Here is a 20,093-nt window from a genome sequence, read left to right on the forward strand (position 1 = left end):
GGTGAAACCCGAAAAAGAACGTTTGTAACGTCTAAAAAAAATGGGTCAAATTTGATTAAACCAAACGGGGGAAAATTCGGACGATTAACCAAAAATGCGATTATTTTCATTAATGCCCAGGCCTTTGAAGATGGCAGGTGAGGTTTGGGAAAGGGGAAAGGTTTTGAGGTGCGGCTTATCCGAGACCCAATCCCCTGATAATGTTAGGGCCGTCTCTTCTGGCAAAAAATCCCCCCAAGGGGTGCCTGCAAAGTTTGAATTCCCCAACCCAAGCACCTCAGGGTCAACAGTTTCACTCATCCCCCATCGTTCGCATGCGGCTCCGCCTCCGATCCTTCCTTACGGGCCTCCTCTCCGGGGGGCCCGGGGTCTCTGGAAATCTCGTTTGGTTCCCGAGGTTTTCTGATTAATGTTCGTTAAGGGGGGGGGGCTTGGAAAGTCGGGTCCCCCCGTTTTCAATCCGTCTTTTAAAAGGTCCTCAAATTTGAAATTAAATCAAAGAAATTGGAACATTTCCCTACGGACTTTTTATATGGAACCCCCCCAAAAAAATTTGGCGGAACGCCACTTGGCAAAAAGCCAAAATTCTGTAAACAGCTTGGGGGTGACTCCTGGCCCCTTTTTCTATTCCCGTGGTCACAGTATTTTCTGGGAGAAGATTCTGGGACCCCAGGATCTCCAGGACTTGTTTTCGAGGCCTACAGAAACTTGGGATTTAAAGAATCTGTGCCCCTAGGAAAAAAACTGAAACCCGGGAAATTTTGAAAATAGGAAATTGGCAAAAAATTAACTTTTCCGTATTTTTGAAGGGGTTTATCTTCATTCTTTGCGGCACTTCCTTTGTCCTTGAAGTATCCGGTTCAAGGGGAGGCCTTTATGGCGGTAAACATTAAAATTAAATTTAAAAAAAACATAAGGTTCTTAAATGGCCGCGCAAGACCCAAAAATCTGCAATTAGAAAAATTTAAATTTGGGGTTTAAACCTACCGGGCAAAATAAATTAAAAATGTTTCCTTGGGGCCAAAAGGTTTGTTTCAAACCACCAGCCCCCGCAAGGGTTAACCAAAGTTCAAAAAACCATAAAAAAAATCTTTTTTTTTGACACAATCATCTGGATCCATTTAAATGTATAAAATTTTTAAACGGGGCTTAAACCTTACATTAGGGCGGGATTTTCCATAACTGGTGAAAAAAAATCTTGTGTTCTGTTAAATTCCCCAAACAGTGATTAACAAAAAATTAAGTTCGGAAAAACACACCTTGGAAAAAAAATTTGTGATTTTTGTTTTTCAAAAGGCCGACATTTAAAACCTTCGAAATTTTTGGAAGGATATCGTTTTTAAACCAATGGAAATTTACAAGCACCATCGAAAACTAAAAAGAACTTGTTGAAAAGAGAATTCAAATTTGGTCGGTTCGACGGTCCTTCGGAAAAAAAATTCCAAAGTTCCCTTTTTTTATTTAGGGGTCCTCGGATTACGAAGGGCCGTCGTAGATAAACGAAGACCGTCGTAAATTTACGAACCCCCAAATTACAACAGACTTTGTAAATTTACGATTTTCCTTCGTAAATTTACTTTGAACCTTCGTAAATTAACGACGAACTTCCGTTGATTTTCGAAAGTTCCTGTAGGAAAGGAACATTTACAGTGCATTTTTGGACATTCCCAAAAACCTTCGTAAAAAAATCCGTCGGAAATTCACAACATAATATTTACAGTGTATAGATTGTAAGGACCAACCCGGGAACGTGACATCACGTTGAAATGCATTTTTTAAAAAAATAACACGTTCCTGAGAGAATTGTGTCACATTCGTTTGAATGTGACTTCGGCTAATTTAGCTAATTTACCCGCACTGATGTGCGGGCATTCATATGTATGTACCCCGCTGAGTGATTCACCCCTCGAACGGAAAGTGGCACTGTACTCAAACGAACGGGACATGTCGCATTCGTTTGAATGTGACGTCACGTTCCTGGAATGAGAGAGAACTCCGTCACAAGTACTTTTACGACACCAAAAACTTCTCTTGTTTCCCCTTTTGTTTTTTGTTTTGTCCGGGGAAAAGTTGAGAGTGTCGCCGACCGCCTCCTTCATTCCGAACAGCTGAAAACTTTAATGAATTTTCGTGAGTCTCATGACGTGGCTGCTAACCCCTCCCACCGATTTAAAAAAGATGTGGCGAAAGCTAAAGAGTTGAAGGTATACATCGTTTGGTCCTACACAAAAGATTTTATCTAGGCGTTCCCCAAAAGAATCTTATCTTAAACGCAGGCGAATTTCATTTAATTCGATCTTTTAATACAGCTTCAAATCAATATTGTATTTGTGATTTAATTCGCTTTAACCTGGAGAAAAAGGATCAAAGACACCTGGCAGTGCATGTAGAAAGATTTTCCGCTTACTCTCGCATCCGTCTCAAATGATCAAATGACAGAACTTCACCTGCGTTTAAGAAAGATTCTCGGGGGGGGAACGCCCAGGTGAATTTTTTGAATAGGATCCCTTGACACAGAAACCCCGGGTGGAAAGGACTGCAGTTCTTACTAGGGTCAGTGCGGGGGAAAACTGGACAGGGGAAGAACTGAACATCCCATATTTTACTTCAAATGCCGTATGTACAGGCTTAAGAACTGTCATGTTATAAACCGCTGATGCCACGGAACAACTTTTGACGGTCTTTTGCCGGTGCATACACTCTCAGCCGTTTACTGACTATTTCTCATTGGCAGACGTTTTTCTGTAGGCAACCATAATACTTAGTATTTAGTTCTTAAATACTTAAAAATTTTTTTGTAATTTTCTAAGAAAACGGTAATATCAGTACAGTAATTAGCTATTGCTAAGTTATACTGACAAAAAATACTAAGTATTATGGTTTCTTACAGAAATGCGTAAGCTAATGAGAAAAAGTCAGTAAAATGCTGAGAGTGTACGTTATTTGAAGTTATAAATGGGGTGTCCCGTTCTTCCCCCGTGCAGTTCTTCTCCGCCCGACCCTAAGTCCCAACTGCAGTCTCAAACTATAGCGCCTAAACTGTAGTGAATAATGCTAACTAAGTGCAGTATGAAAATACAGATCACTTTTGGTTTTCAGTGTATAAGTCAACAAAAGCCCGGGGAAAATCGTACAAGGCTTGGTGTGCGGGTAGCGTTAAAAACTGCTGACACACAATTGGTTCAAAAAATTATTTTTGGGCAAAAACAGCCTATTTTTTGGGTTATTTTTAAAATGAAAAAAGTGGCGATTTGACAGTTTTAAAAGACTTAAATTAGAAGTAGGGGTGGCCTTAACTCATATTAGTTTCTGAGTTATGGAAAATCACGTTGACTTGCAGTCATTTCTCTCAAATTCTCCTCACAACAAAGGATTAGCTACCCCGTCTTCAGATTCTGGCAATTTTATCTCTTTTTTAATAGGAAAAAGATAGCGTTGACCTTTTTTTTAAAAATCTGCCTTTGTTTCTTGAAAAACAAAAAAAAAAAAAAGACCAAAATGTGGCAATATCTCTCAAATTTTAAGTAAAGGTTTCTAGTTGCTGACTTAAGATGAATTAAACCCAAAAATTGGGCATCAATATTATTTTTTAGTTATTAAGTTTACTAACAATTTAGGACTAAAATTTCCTTTGGATGAACCAAAAGTTTCAAGACTTGATTTTTGTTTTACGAGTTCTTTATTGATTTGCCTATCTGTAGCAAAGCCGGATTTCCAAAATTCCAACATAAAACAGGAATTTTTTTCAAAAAACACAAGAAAACACCAAAAAAAAACCAAAAATTTTTCCAAAATTTTAAATGAAAAATTCAAAACGCATTTTCCAAACAGAAATTACAGCTAATCTATGCATATATTGTCAAATCCGGGTTTGCTTGTCTGTTTGCATGTCGATTGGGGTTAAAATAAAAAAACACACATCCGTAAACTTTTTGGTTCTTCGCAAGGAAAATTTTAGTAAACGACTAAAATAAACTAAAACCCCCATAACTTTGGAACTAATGGGAGTTGGGAGTCCAGTCTGGGCTGTAAAAGTTTTTTATAGTAAGGAAATAAATCACCAAAAACCAAAACATTGCCACCTATACTTTGAGAGATAGTTTTTTTTACCTTACAGTAACCTTAAAACCCGCCAATGCTTTCTTTTTCCTATGCCAAAATAAATGAAATTGCCAGAATCTAAAGACTGGGAAGGTAATCTTCTGTCGTGAGGAGAATTTTGGGAAAAAACGACTGAAAGTTTACGTAAACCTCCATAACAGTCAAGGGGAGTGATTCCATTTTTGGAGCACAAATTTATTTTGGTGTCACCGATTTGGACCAAAATTTACCACATGTACCCCTAGGGTAGAGAAAGATGCGCACAAGGGTTTTAAGGTCCTAGGTCGACCCTTTCCCGGGGCAGTGGGCCATATTGTGTTTAGCGATTTTTGGTAAAAATTAACTTTGCAGGTCCAAATCGATCGAAAGGGCTTTACCTAGGGACTTGAAATTTTTTTCCCGGTCTTGGGCGGCATAAAGAAAACATTTCGATTTTTTTTCAAGAATTTTTTAAAAACTTTCACTGTTTGAACAAAATTGAACTTTTTTTTAGATCTTAAAAAATATTTTTAAAAAAAGTTTAAAAAAATTGAGGAAGTTCTTTCTTGGTCCTAGTATACTTGTGGTTTTAGTTCTTTTAGCCTGTCAGGATTTGTTTCGAAGAGCCAAATCAGGGTCAAATTAGCGACACGGTTTGATTACGATTCCCCTTGTTAAGTGAATACAATGACTTGGCTCTTTAAAAACGATCCTGACAGGCTGAAAACACTCAAAACACAAGTAAGGAACACTCAAAACACAAATAAGGAACCTTAAAACACAAGTAAGGAACACTCAAAACACAAATAAGGAAATAGAAGATACGTACATCAGACCACTATTTCTACCTTGGGTTCATTGTTTTTCCCATTCTGATACACCCAGGCTACCTATGAGTGATTTCACCGCTGAAGTCCTTAGACTAAGCTTTCGGAATGAAGTTAACGTTTTTTTGCATAGCTGGGTTGGGTTTGCCGAGATGGGGGAATTTGAGGCACGGGATTTCCAAAATTTTTAAAGTGCGGCTTTCGGATGAAAATTTTTCAGGCTCATTCATGATGGCTCTAGAATGGTCCCCCAAAAAATATCAAAGCTTAATTCGTTCCAGTTTGTTTCAAATGGTTAAATGTTGAAAGCTACTTTGGGTCGACGTTTGTTTAAAAGCGCGTCGACGTTCGTTACATTCAAAGGGTTTGGGTGGAATTTTAAAGTGGACAAAACTGACATCTATTTATAGAAAACGATTCGTCTGATCAGGACAAACAAAAAATCCCAACATAGTAATAGGCTTTGGGTTTGAAATAAAAAAGTATTTAAGCTTCAAAAGTGCAGTAACAGGCGCGACGCCGGGGGTCCCGGCTGATTACATCCCATTACATCATTACACTTTATAAAAACCATCTATTTCGCAAGGAAATACCAAATTTGCTTGTACGTAACAGACGCTGATGGTGTAAAAAGGTCAAATGAAGCGGCAAACATGATTCCCCGTATTTGTCCCAGTATTTGAAAAAATTTTCCGGGGGGGGGTCGAAATTACGCATTGGCGTTTACAGGTTTTTGATAGCGAGTTACGGAAAAGCGACCTATTTTACTTGTTTTTAACCTACCATACTCCTGTAGAAGTATTTCCACCGTTGCAGTTTTGTTAATATCAATTTCGAAGCCGAATAGGGTTGGCACTTGGTTCGGTGCAGGCACAAAAAACGCTCAGAGCCGCGAAATACACTGTGGGAAAAAATCACAGTAAATCCTGTAGTGATTAGTACAGCTGTCACTGTAGTTCAGAGTACAGCATTTACTGTACTTTTATAACAGGATCTACTGTACTTTGTACGGGATTTACTGTACCACAGGAGTGGAGTACGGAATATCCCGTACCAGGTACAGTAGATACTGTAGCCAGGCACGGTAAATCCTGTGTTCTGAACTACAGTAAAACCCGGCAAAAAAATTAACGGGATTCACTGTGTTTTTTTTGCACAGTGTACAAAGCCGGTAACAAGTGACGCAATTTGCGGACAAAACTTTTCTTCCACTTTTCGAACGAACGAATCAACTCAACGTTTTGGGACTTAGGTTAAAATATAGACTAAAGTGTCCACTCTCGAAAACACACAAAACTTTGGGTGTTTTAAAGGCGTTTTAAGGAATTAGATTCACATTGGTTTCAAACGGGTATTCGGACACCGACAAAACGGCCATTTTTTGTACCTTTCCGGGGCTATATGTGGTACAAGAAGTCAAAAATTTGACTGAAAAATGTACATGCCTTTCTCTGAAGGGTTTTTTGTTTGGGGTATTTGCTGATAGGAAGTCCGGCAGGTGGTAATGAGCTAAAATCTTTGATTTTAAAATTTCCAAAACGGGGACCTTGGAAAAAAAAATTGCCACAGCCTTCGTTTATTTACGAAGGTCCGTCGTAAGGGAGGGTGGGGCACCATGACCACTTTTTTTTGTGCCTCCCTCTACTCCACCGTGTGGTTCGAACAGTTAATTTTTCTAGCATGAGGGATTCTTGGACCTCCAAGGACCTCTTCCACCCATTGGAACTTGTCTGCAATGCACGGCAGGCTCACAGAACACTTTGGAAAATAAAACGCAAAGTGGTCATGGTGCCCCACCTATGGGGCACCATGACCACCCCGTGGGGCACCATGACCATAGTAATTTTTTGGCCCAAAAAAGTGTACTTTCTACCAGTATTCTCATTGAAATTGTTAATATCGCTGTCATTACCATCAGGCCAGTCAACTAAACTAAAAAACACTGTAAAAACCTTCGAAGTATCAAACGTTCTAAGATGCCTTGAAATGGACGGTTTAAAACAGTTAACGCTCTAAGGCTTTCAAATTTCACATCCAAAGCTATGACATGTGTTAACATTTTATGTTCGTCTTGCTAAGACGAGTCCAAATTCGTATGCAGATTTCAATTTGGTAAATTTTAAGAAAATTATCGCGGTTACTACACTGCAAACAAGTGAATTAAATGCTGTTTCTCATAATGCCAGTGCCATCTTGGTGCAAAGTAGCCACGGATCGCCTTCGCGGCCAACTTTTGCGGTTTGGAGCTCATTTAGTGCAAGAGAAACCACCATATCAAGTCTCAGTTTCAGAACCATTCTTAATCATCTTGGTGATTCACAAATTATCACAAATTTGTGATAAAACTATCTATTCTGCAGCAATTATTCAACCTTTATACATTTTCAGAAGCAAAAAGCAAATTTTCGACGAAAATAAATCATTATCAGGCCAAAATATGAGAAAAAACACTCAAATATGTGTGGTCATGGTGCCCCACTAAAAAGTGGTCATGGTGCCCCACAGTGCAGTTTACGATTCTAAGGCTCCCCGAGCAAGCAAACAACTACTTAGAATTAAATGTGATGTTGGATATTTTGCCGAAGAGCCGACATTTTGAGGAAAACCTAAGACATCGAACCTATCTTCTCAAATGTGAGAGTGAGAAAAAATATCCCAGATTTGAAAAACGCCCAATTTTAGCCAAAACGCTGTAACAAAAATTTTGGCGAGGTGCTATGGTCGTACCCTTGAAGCTAGAAGGTAGGGCTCTGGCTGAAAATAGTTAGAATTCTATTCTCTCGAAAGTCCGGTCGACCGGTTGCCGTCGGCAAAGTAGTTCCCGAGAGCGAGGGGGGTGGTCATGGTGCCCCAGTGGTCATGGTGCCCCACCCTCCCTTAGATTTACGAAGGGCCGTCGTAGATAAACGAAGACCGTCGTAAATTTACGAAGCCCTTCGTAAACTTACAACAGACTTTGTAAATTTACGATTTTCCTTCGTAAATTTACTTTGAACCTTCGTAAATTAACGACGAACTTCCGTTGATTTTCGAAAGTTCCTGTAGGAAAGGAACATTTACAGTGCACTTTTGGACATTCCCTAAAACCTTCGTAAAAAAATCCGTCGGAAATTCACAACATAATATTTACAGTGTATAGATTGTAAGGACCAATCCGGGAACGTGACATCACGTTGAAATGCATATTTTAAAAAATAACACGTTCCTGAGAGAATTGTGTCACATTCGTTTGAATGTGACTTCGGCTAATTTAGCTAATTTACCCGCACTGATGTGCGGGCATTCATATGTATGTACACCGCTGAGTGATTCACCCCTCGAACGGAAAGTGGCACTGTACTCAAACGAACGGGACATGTCGCATTCGTTTGAATGTGACGTCACGTTCCTGGAATGAGAGAGAACTCCGTCACAAGTACTGTTACGACACCAAAAACTTCTCTTGATTCCCTGTTGTCTTTTTGTTTTGTCCAGGGAAAGTTGAGAGTGTCGCCGACCGCCTCCTTCATTCCGAACAGCTGAAAACTTTAATGAATTTTCGTGAGTCTCATGACGTGGCTGCTAACTCCTACCACCGATTTAAAGAAGATGTGGCGAAAGCTAAAGAGTTGAAGGTATACATCGATTGGTCCTACACAAAAGATCTTATCTAGGCGTTCCCTCAAAAGAATCTTATCTTAAACGCAGGCGAATTTCACTTAATTCGATCATTTAATACAGCTTCAAATCAATATTGTATTTGTGATTTAATTCGCTTTAACCTGGAGATAAAGGATCAAAGACACCTGGCAGTGCATGTAGAAAGATTTTCCGCTTACTCTCGCATCCGTCTCAAATGATCAAACTGACAGAACTTCACCTGCGTTTAAGATAAGATTCTCAGGGGGGGAACGCCCAGGTGATATCTTTTGAATAGGATCCCTTGACACAGTAACCCGGGTGGAAAGGACTGCAGTTCTTACTAGGGTCAGTGCGGGGGAAAACTGGACAGGGGAAGAACTGAACATCCCATATTTTACTTCAAATGCCGTATGTACAGGCTTAAGAACTGTCATGTTATAAACCGCTGATGCCACGGAACAACTTTTGACGGTCGTTATGCCCGTGCATACACTCTCAGCCGTTTACTGACTATTTCTCATTGGCAGACGTATTTCTGTAGGCAACCATAATACTTAGTATTTAGTTCTTAAATACTTAAAAATTTCTTTGTAATTTACTAAGAAAACGGTAATATCAGTACAGTAATTAGCTATTGCTAAGTTATACTGACAAAAAATACTAAGTATTATGGTTGCTTACAGAAATGCGTAAGCTAATGAGAAAAAGTCAGTAAAATGCTGAGAGTGTACGTTATTTGAAGTTATAAATGGGGTGTCCCGTTCTTCCCCTGTGCAGTTCTTCTCCGCCCTGACCCTAAGTCCCAACTGCAGTCTCAAACTATAGCGCCTAAACTGTAGTGAATAATGCTAACTAAGTGCAGTATGAAAATACAGATCACTTTTTGGTTTTCAGTGTATAAGTCAACAAAAGCTCGGCGAAAATCGTACAAGGCTTGGTGTGCGGGTAGCGTTAAAAACTGCTGACACACAATTGGTTCAAAAAATTATTTGTGGGCAAAAACAGCCTATTTTTAGGGTTATTTTAAAGTGAAAAAAGTGGCGATTTGACAGTTTTAAAAGACTTAAATTAGAAGTAGGGGTGGCCTTAACTCATATTAGTTTCTGAGTTATGGAAAATCACGTTGACTTGCAGTCATTTCTCTCAAATTCTCCTCACAACAAAGGATTAGCTACCCTGTCTTCAGATTCTGGCAATTTTATCTCTTTTTGAATAGGAAAAAGATAGCGTTGACCTTTTTTAAATATCTGCCTTAGTTTTCTTGAAAAACCAAAAAAAAACAAGACCAAAATGTGGCAATATCTCTCAAATTTGAAGTAAAGTATAAAAAAGCCTGGTAAAACAGATAGCTGGTACAGCCTCTTCTCGACTGATATCTTTAAGGTTACTGTAAAGTAAAAAAATGTGAAATATCATTTTTCAAAATAGTAATTGTGGCATCATGTTTGTATTTAGGTTTCTAGTTGCTGACTATAAGATGAACTTAAACCCAAAGTTGAGGCACTCAACTCCCATTATTTTCTGAGTTATTGAAGTTTACGTAACAACTTTAGTCGTTTACTAAAACTTCTCCTTGCGATGAACCAAAAGTTGTCAAGACTTGATTTTTGTTTTACGAGTTCTTTATTGATTTGCCTATCTCGTAGCAAAGCCGGATTTCCAAAATTCCAACATAAAACAGGAATTTTTCTCAAAAAACACAAGAAAACACCAAAAAATACCAAAATTTTACCAAATTTAAGTGAAAAATTCAAAACGCATTTTCCAAACAGAAATTACAGCTAATCTATGCATATATTGTCAAATCCGGCTTTGCTTGTCTGTTTGCATGTCGATTGGGCCTTAAAATAAAAAATCACACATCCGTAAACTTTTTGGTTCTTCGCAAGGAAAATTTTTAGTAAACGACTAAAATAACACTAAAACCCTCATAACTTTGGAACTAATGGGAGTTGGGAGTCCAGTCTGTGGCTGTAAAAGTTTTTCATAGTAAGGAACTAAATCACCAAAAACCAAAGCATTGCCACCTATACTTTGAGAGATAGTTTTTTCACCTTACAGTAACCTTAAACCTGCCAATGCTTTCTTTTTCCTATGCCAAAATAAATGAAATTGCCAGAATCTAAAGACTGGGAAGGTAATCTTCTGTCGTGAGGAGAATTTGGAAGAAACGACTGAAAGTTTACGTAAACCTCCATAACAGTCAAGGGGAGTGATTCCATATTTTTGGAGCACAAGATTTATTTTGGTGTCACCGATTTGGACCAAAATTTTACCACATGTACCCCTAGGGTAGAGAAAGATGCGCACAAGGTTTGAAGGTCCTAGGTCGACCCTGTCCGGAGCAGTGGGCCATATTGTGTTTAGCGACTTTTTGGTAAAAGTTAACTTTGCAGGTCCAAATCGATCGAAAGGGCTTGACCTAGGGACTTGAAATTTTTTCCAGGTCTTGGGCGGCATAAAGAAAACATTTCAGATTTGTTTTCAAGAATTTTGAAAAACTTTCACTGTTTGAACAAACTTGAACTTTTTTTTCTAGATCTTAAAAACATATTTTTTAAAAAAAGTTGAAAAATAATTGAGGAAGTTCTCTTTCTTGGTCCTAGTATACTTGTGGTTTGAGTTCTTTCAGCCTGTCAGGATTATGTTTCGAAGAGCCAAATCAGGGTCAAATTAGCGACACGGTTTGATTACGATTCCACTTGTTAAGTGAACGTACAATGACTTGGCTCTTTAAACACGATCCTGACAGGCTGAAAACACTCAAAACACAAGTAAGGAACACTCAAAACACAAGTAAGGAACACTTAAAACACAAGTAAGGAACACTCAAAACACAAATAAGGAAATAGAAGATACGTACATCAGACCACTATTTCTACCTTGGGTTCATTGTTTATCCCATTCTGATACACCCAGGCTACCTATGAGTGATTTCACCGCTGAAGTCCTTCAGACTAAGCTTACGGAATGAAGTTAACGTTTTCTTGCATAGCTGGGTTGGTTCGCCGAGATGTGGGAATTTGAGGCACGGGATTTCCAAGATTTTAATGTGCGGCTTTTCGGATGAAATTTTGCAGGCTCATTCATGATGGCTCTAGAATGGTCCCCAAGAAATATCAAAGCTTAATTCGTTCCAGTTTTGTTTCAAATGGCTTAAATGTTGAAAGCGTACTTTGGGTCGACGTTTGTTAAACGCGCGTCGACGTTCGTTACATTCAAAGGGTTTGGGTGGAATTTCAAAGTGGACAAAACTGACATCTATTTATAGAAATCGATTCGTCTGATCAGGACAAACAAAAAATCCTAACATATGTAATAGGCTTGGATTCGAAATAAACAAGTATTTAAGCTTCAAAAGTGCAGTAACAGGCGTCGACGCCGGGGTCCTGGCTGATTACATCCGATTACATCATAACACTTTATAAAAACCATCTATTTCGCAAGGAAATACCAAATTTGCTTGTACGTAACAGACGCTGTATGGTGTAAATAGGTCAAATGAAGCGGCAAACATGATTCCCAGTATTTGTCCCAGTATTTGAAAATAATTATCCGGGGGAGGTCGAAATTACGCATTGGCGTTTACAGGTTTATGATAGCGAGTTACGGAAAAGCGACCTATTATACTTGTTTTGAACCTACCATACTCCTGTAGAAGTATTTCCACCGTTGCAGTTTTGTTTAATATCAATTTCGAAGCCGAATAGGGTTGGCACTTGGTTCGGTGCAGGCACAAAACACGCTCAGAGCCGCGAAATACACTGTGGGAAAAAATCACAGTAAATCCTGTAGTGATTAGTACAGCTGTCACTGTAGTTCAGAGTACAGCATTTACTGTACTTTTATAACAGGATCTACTGTACTTTGTACGGGATTTACTGTACCACAGGAGTGGAGTACGGAATATCCTGTACCAGGTACAGTAGATACTGTAGCCAGGCACGGTAAATCCTGTGTTCTGAACTACAGTAAATCCCGGCAAAAAAATTAACGGGATTCACTGTGTTTTTTTCGCACAGTGTACAAATGCCGGTAACAAGTGACGCAATTTGCGGACAAAACTTTTCTTCCACTTTACGAACGAACGAATCAACTCAACGTTTCGGGACTTAGGTTAAAATATAGACTAAAGTGTCCACTCTCGAAAGCACACAAAACTTTGGGTGTTTTAACGGCGTTATAAGGAATTAGACTTCACATTGTGTTTCAATCGGGTATTCGGACACCGACAAAACGGCCATTTTTTGTACCTTTCCGGCGCTATATGTGGTACAAGAAGTCAAAAATTTTGACTGAAAACATGTACATGCCTTTCTCTGAAGGTGTTTTTTGTTTGGGGTATTTGCTGATAGGAAGTCCGTGCAGGTGGTAATTGAGCTAAACATCTTTGATTTTAAAATTTCCACATTTTGACGAACTAACCCAGCTCCCAAGCCAAGTCTGTGCCCTGACTGAACTAGGACCAACAAAAAGATACTTTCTCACATTTTCTCAACAAGGTAGGTTTACGCCACACCGCGTCTTGTCGTAACAGGCTTCGCGATGTCTCGCGGCCTGTTCCTCCAATCCGCGCCTGGCGTACTATCTTGGCCTGCGGCGCTAGCCTGCTTCGGCAGGCATTGCTTGTCCATCGTCGGTGACTTCTACTTGTTGCAACTGGGGGGCTCCGCCCCCAGACCCCCACTTTATTCTAGTAGGGTGTTTCATCAACAGATATCACGATCTTGACCCTTGTAACTTTTGTAACATTCTCGAGGCTGGGGCCTCCGTCCCCTGACCCCCTCCCTTCAAGACATAAGTATCTGCCTGCAGAAGACTCGATTTTTCGCCGTTTTTAGTTTTCGGCTATAAATGCTGAACCACGTGAGCTATGATAGTGAAATTTCGCGTGTGCCGAGCCCAAAATCTCAGCCAGATCGGCCGAGCCGTTCAGGAGGAGTAGTGTACACACACACACACACACACACAGACAGAGACTCTAAAATCAAGAGTTACATGTACGCTCTAACTGGAGATGCCTGCAAGCCCCCTAACGCGCATGCCTGCCAAGCAGCACTAATGTCCATCATGCCTGCAGAAACTGAAGCGTACATTTACTGCAGTAGTTAGGGTTTCCTGCATCAGAATGCTGAGCATGGCATGTATGATAGTTAGTGCATGCTTGGCAGGCATGCGCTAGCTAGAGCGTGCTTGCAGGCATGCTCAGTTAAGCAGCTAGTACACTCTTTGATTTGTAGAGTACAGAAAAGGCTTTTCAACCGCACTGGAGTAACAGGGTTCGCTATCGCTCAGCCAAAAATAAGTTTTTGAGATCAAGAAAAAAAAATAAACCCCCTTAAATTTGATGAGAGGTCTGGTTCATGAAAGTGGTTTCCTATTTAAATTGGGAATTAATTTTCTTTAGTCGTTTCTTGTCCAAGACTTTGGAAATTTGTTGGTTTAAGCTACTTGCACAAAAGCCATGTGCGTTATAAGCCAATTTCTGACACGACTCTGATAATGATGTTACCAGCTCAATCTGTACCGATTCTCCATATCATGGGCTCGCCTTCTCCCAACTTCTAATCCATCTGAAGTAAATCCGGAAGGTCGGCAATTCTACCACGACTTGATCAAGGAGATCAAGGACAATGGTATGACTCCAATGGTAAGACATGAATTTTAGCAGGGGGTGGAAACGGGTTTCATTTGGCGGGCCATGGCTGCGGCGATGCGTGCACGGCCGTTGTTTGTTGTTTTTTCGTGGTTCCTAGAAATTCACTTTCTAGCTGAAGTAAACATCTTATGCACAAATCCTGTACGTGTACTTTTAGAGTAATGTTGTCTCTTCGGGAAAATGCCCGTTTTGAAGATTTGATACCCACAGGACGAGTCATGGACATGTTTGTAACTTGTTTTAATTGGTTCGTCCGCGTTCGAACGCGGCGATTCTGCCGTGAAAACGGCGAAAAAAAATGTAAACATGCTACAAAAATGCGAATATCTCATTTTGTAAGTATCAATTCGGCCCAAGGAGCTAATTTGCTGATCCTTCCACCTTACTCTTTAAGTACCCGTTGAGGTTTTGTCGGTAAGACGATAACTTCAGCTGGAAAGTGGTTTACCAACTAACGCGGTAAAAACGGCGAAAACGGCCGTGCACGCATCGCCGCAGCCAAGGCCCGCCAAATCAGCCCCGTTTCCTTTAGTCTCAGTAAACCTGCTTCGGGTATCAATTATTCTTTTAACAAAATCTATGATGATAAACGAAGTGTGCGTCCCACGAGTCACGGTTTCCCGCCACGGTAAAAACTTTGTCGTGTTTTATAAGGACCGGTCACCTCAGCTAAGGGTCTTGGTGGCTGATCCTTAGGGAGAACCCTCTGGCTAAGGTAGCTTCTTAGCCTAACTAGCCCAGCGCGTTCGTTTTCACGTCCGCCATTTTTAACCTCAAATTTGCCAATTGTAGGAATGCAGAAAATAGCCATTAAAATACAACGTAACATGTTTGCTTACGTAAAATTTAAAGCTAAACCCGATTCTGTACTCGCTTTTCAAAAAGAAGGAAGGATTGCTGAGAGAAATTTGGATTATGTTTACGCTACGGCGCTCCCTCAGCCGACCACATATTTCACGAACGTGAATGAACCAGATCACCCAGAGGCAAACGAGCACTCGAAATGGAAAAATCGCACATTTTACCTTGGTATTTTCTGAAACTTTAACTACCTTTACTCGGTTAAATTCGTTTATTGAGTGTGAAGCATCGGTAATTAGGTTATGGGCTCAACATGGCGGACATGTAAACAAACGCTTGGCTAAGAAGCTACCTTAGCCGGACGGGTTTACCTAAGGACCAGGGGCCAAGACCCTTAGCTGAGGTGACCGGTCCTTGTAAAACACGACAAAGTTTTTGCCGTGCGGATGCAGTGAATAATGATTACCATAGCAGGATTTACCGTCATTTTTACTCAAAAAGAGGCGCGAAGTCTATCCATGCTATTTGCAGTATACTCACATCGTTTCCATGTAGGTAACGCTGTACCACTTCGACCATCCTCAAAGTTTGCAGGATGAATTTTTCGGTTGGGAAAGTGACAAGATGATTGAGAAGTTTGTCGCATACGCGGACTACGTTTTCAAGGAGTACGGCAATGAGGTAAGGGCGCTTCACTTTACCGACGACGAGCAGCGAAAAGGACGGAACATCGATAGCAATGGAACGCTGAGATCGATTGATGCGGAATGTCATTCATCGAAACAAGTTTTTGTTTTTCATTTCGCCGCGCAACTTCTTGGGTACAATACACTGTCAAAAACTGTTGTACAGAAACAATCAGATGAGTTCCAAAACACAGAATTTCGTCATGAACAAAAGTGAAACAATTGTCCTTGAATCTAGGAAGCGGCAATTTGTCGTTGAAGAACAAAATTCTTGTTATCGCCCTTAATGATGTAATTTGTGCGGAAACAGCATCGTTTGCAATTTTCTGCTCAATTAAAGCATACAAGGTACGTGTACGCCAGACCGTGTCTTGTCGTAACAGGCCACGATGCTGCGCCAGTTTGGACAATCCACGCCTGGCGTGTACTTGGCCTGCGGCGGTAGCCGGCCTTCGGCAGGCTGCTCGGCTAGGCAGACCGTAGAAATGAGCGTGATCCCCTCAAAAAATAGCATTTGGGCGATTCCATGCCAACACTGCAAAGCCAGTGGTAAGTTTGCTTGCCAGAAATTTGGCAAGCCGTTTGGAATGCCAAAATTTGGCAAGCTTTGGTCGGCTAAGCTTGCTGGTCATAAGCTTGCCAAATTTTGGCAAGCTGGGGAGTATTTTCGGGCCTAGCTTGCTAATGTTTGGCATTCAAAACGGCTTGCCAAATTTGTGGCAAGTAAACTTTGGCATTGCAGTGAAACCAACGAACTCTGGGAAATTCATCTCTTCGATTTGGATGAAATTTTGTTTAGGGGTAGGGGTCATTATGTAAAGATCCAATATCAAAGGGTTTTGCGATATCTCTCCCCGTTTGGATGTTATACCATAGCGAAGTTTTCACTTTGGTCAGAATCATGATATTTTCTTTATTTTTCTCCGTACTTACTGAAAGTTTTCAGACTTGTTCCGAGAGCGGTTCTTTACGTAAAAAGAGCTTGGGAAAACGATGGAAATAGTTTCGTGACGATTGGGTGAAGTTTTGATGTCGGTTTCCCCATTTAACGTAATTTTTGTTCGAAAAATCGATGTCTTCCAAATAGCTCGTCTTTGATGACTTTCCTAACATGATCCTCTTACATATTGAAAGAAAATCCGAAAAGGACTTGGTCGGCCCACCGTACGTTTTTTATTTGCACAAGAAAAGATGTATCATTGCGGGCGTTTTTCTTGAATTTTCGAACCAACATTCTGAGTTTGCATCCAAGCTTTATGTCGCGTGAGGAAATAAATTTTGTCTTGTCGAGACGAATCCATTGGTATATAGAAAAGTCATTTTGGACAATTTTGAAAATTTACCCTAGTTTTTCTCATACTGAAATAGGGTGCAATTTTCAAAATTGTCCAAAATGACTTTTCTATATATCAATGGATTCGTCTCGACAAGACAAAATTTATTTCCTCACGGGACATAAGCTTGGACGCGTACTCAGAAAGTTGGTTCGAAAATTCAAGAAAAACGCCCAAAATGGTACATCTTTTCTTATGCAAATAGAAAACTTACGGTGGGCCGACCAAGTCCTTTTAGGATTTTCTTTCAATATGTAAGAGGATCATGTTAGGAAAGTCATCGAAGACAAGCTAATTGGAAGACATCGATTTTTCGGGAAAAAAATTACCTTAAATGGGGAAACCGACATCAAAACTTCACCCAATCGTCACGTAACTATTTCCATCGTGTTCCCCAGCTCTTTTTACGTAAAGAGCCACTCTCGGAACAAATCTGAAAACTTTCAGATAGATATCGCAAAACCCTTCGAAATTGGATCTTTTCATAATGACCCCTACCCCTAAAAAAAGTTTCATCCAAATCGAAGACATGAAAATCCAAGAGTTCGTTGGTTTGGCATAGAATCGCCCATTTGGTCATCAAAATATACACTACCGTCAACGGAGGTAGCTTGGGATACTTCTTCGCGTTTTCTGAACGCCAGAGGCAAGATTCTCAACCCAGGCCGATGGATCCTAACTATGTTAAAGTTTGACCCTACCCCGATTTCATGCTTGTCTGGTTCATAAGCCTCGATTATATCGTTTCCCAGCGGTCTCGAAAGAGTGCCCCAAAGTTACCCATGCCCGGGGGAAACTTGGGACAGTAGGTAATACCTACATTCCCATGCATCTATTGATTTTTTAAGTCACAAGACCAAGAATTAAGGCCTAGGAACTAGTGTAGGGCCGATATTGGACTATATCTAGGGCTCCACGTGGAGCTCTCTTTTCTGCTGGGTATTATCCAAGCATTTTCTGAAAATTTCAAAATATGGTTACCAGAAGGCAAAACTGCAGAGCAAGGCATCTCTTTCCATCATCAGCGTAAAATCCGAAGTTTAAGTTATGACAGGGACCGGGTTAGTCAACCCCAGAAGGCTAGGACTGCTGGAAACATGAGGAAAAGACTGTCCCAAGTTCCCCCGTAAAATTTCGATTTTTGATGAATTGAACTCTGGCCCGAAGATGGGAAAACAAATCAACGCCCTTTTGCAAACGTTATTGTCTATGATCTAACAACCCGAGAGACTAATCGGCCAAATCTGCATTTCACTCCTTGCACTAGGGTCAACTTGCCAATTATTGACGTATTTTGTCAAAAACCCTTAGTTTCCCGCTTCCCAAATACTAATTGTATGTTATGCACCTCTTCCACCTTTCTGCGCGTGCCCTGAGGCCTCTGAAAAAAAACCCCTGCTGCGGGTTTGACGCTAGGAACCCCCGTCGCTGAATGGCAGCACCAACAAGCTGTACAGGGCAGACTGTCCCAAGTTAACCCGTTGACGGTGGGACTTAACTTTGGGTCGGGGGTCCGAATGGGTTCTATTCGAGGGGTGACTCACTGCAAAAATTTTTTGTACAATGATTGTGTGAATGTGCAAGAATTTGCAAGATTTCTGACGTTTTTTCCACATATGTTGCCTACTTACAGGCGTTTTTGCCACCTGAATGTGGAATGTGGTCAAATTTCGTCAACGAATGTGGGAAGCTGTTCCCCCTCGGTTCTATTTTTGTCATCAGCAGCCTCAAAACATAGAAAACAACATGAAATTGACAAAAAGTCAAAAGTACCTAAAAAGTTGTCTTTTTTCCGCCGTTTTTAAGTGTTTTTTGGCTGAAATGACAAAAAGGATTGAGATAGGAAGCTGAATTTTTGGGGTGTGGTGAGCCAAGAACATACCTAATAACCCTGCAAAAACTCAGCCAGATCAGCTGGCCGTTCAGGAGCACTCTTAAAAGCCTACGAAGCATTTGCTTCATAACTGCAAATAAAATGAAGGCATTGTAGAATCGCTTTGTATTGTGAAGAAATGCTTCGTATTACGTAGGATTTTGCTTCATAATACGAAGCATTTCTTCGTAGATTTTACAATGCCTTCATTTTCTTCGTAATACGAAGCGATTCTTCGTAGAGTTTTAACTGTGAGGAGTAGTGCGCACACACCCAGTGACAATCCGAATTTTTACGGTGATTCTTCGCTTTGTACTATATATCGAACAAGTAGATCTCAGAAAAGCCTTGCTTTTAGGTGTCGCTGTGGACCACTATAAATGAGCCGAACCAGTACTGCATGTATTTTAACATGCTTTTCGCGCTCAGCGGTCTGGTCAAGGCTTCGGACGTCAACATCCATCGATGCATGCACAACACGATCCTGGCACACTCGAAAGCATACCGCCTTTACCAGAGAGAGTACTACCCATCCCAGAAAGGTAAACTACTCAGCATGGATCTACTCGGTGCAGAACGTCTTTGGGCTTTTAGTGGATTCCTAAGGGAGTGTGGGGTAATTCCGGCATTTTTTTTTTGCTCTTTGAGCTTGAAAATGCTTCTTGGGTCAAATGTTATTACAGGAGAGTAAAGTATGGACCTTTACCTTCAAAATGATATACATGAAAGCCAAATGTCAGCATTGGTTAGGGAGATATAGGCGCCAAACAAAAGCCCTGCATGCACGTGTCCGGAATTACCCCAGGCTGGGGTAATTCTGGACGACGACGACCAATGGGGCAATTCCGGACGACCTTATGATTTGACACTACACTGGGAATGAAAAAGTCATGATCAATACCCAATTTTGGGCGAGGTATACTTTATCACCCGAATTTGGGCGAGGAAGGCTTCCTCGCCCAAATTTGGGTGAGGAAACTTTCCTCGCCCAAATCTGGGTGAGAAAACTTTCCTCGCCCAAATTTGGGTCATAAAGAATTCCTCGCCCAAAATTTTAGTCATGATCATGACGCTTTCATTCTCAGTGTACTCGAGCTTATTTTCGCTTATTTTGATGTGAGGCATGCTTTTAGAAGGCGTACAAGGACATTTGCTGCGAACTCAAGTGTTTGATTATTACTCAAAGCATACTAAAAGGAATAGTTTCTATTA

At 40.6% G+C, this 20,093-nt stretch overlaps 1 protein-coding gene across 2 annotated transcripts in view; it reads left to right on the forward strand.

Moving 5' to 3' along the window:
- Positions 1–8,363: 8,363 nt before the first annotated feature.
- LOC117638916 (beta-glucosidase 22-like) overlaps positions 8,364–20,093 on the forward strand; it is a 29,849-nt gene continuing 18,119 nt past the window's right edge. Inside the window, exons 1-4 of one of the 2 annotated variants that reach the window (XM_034374098.1) lie at positions 8,364–8,521; positions 14,044–14,178; positions 15,544–15,669; positions 19,240–19,423. In XM_034374098.1, coding sequence (XP_034229989.1) covers positions 8,438–8,521; positions 14,044–14,178; positions 15,544–15,669; positions 19,240–19,423 — 529 coding nt within the window. In that variant the 5' untranslated portion in view covers positions 8,364–8,437. The remainder of the gene's footprint in view (positions 8,522–14,043; positions 14,179–15,543; positions 15,670–19,239; positions 19,424–20,093) is intronic. The other variant, XM_034374109.1, reaches the window with a different exon arrangement.

Source organism: Thrips palmi, unplaced genomic scaffold (genome assembly GCF_012932325.1).
Source record: "Thrips palmi isolate BJ-2018 unplaced genomic scaffold, TpBJ-2018v1 HiC_scaffold_1, whole genome shotgun sequence".
Classification (NCBI taxonomy): Eukaryota; Metazoa; Arthropoda; class Insecta; order Thysanoptera; family Thripidae; genus Thrips; species Thrips palmi.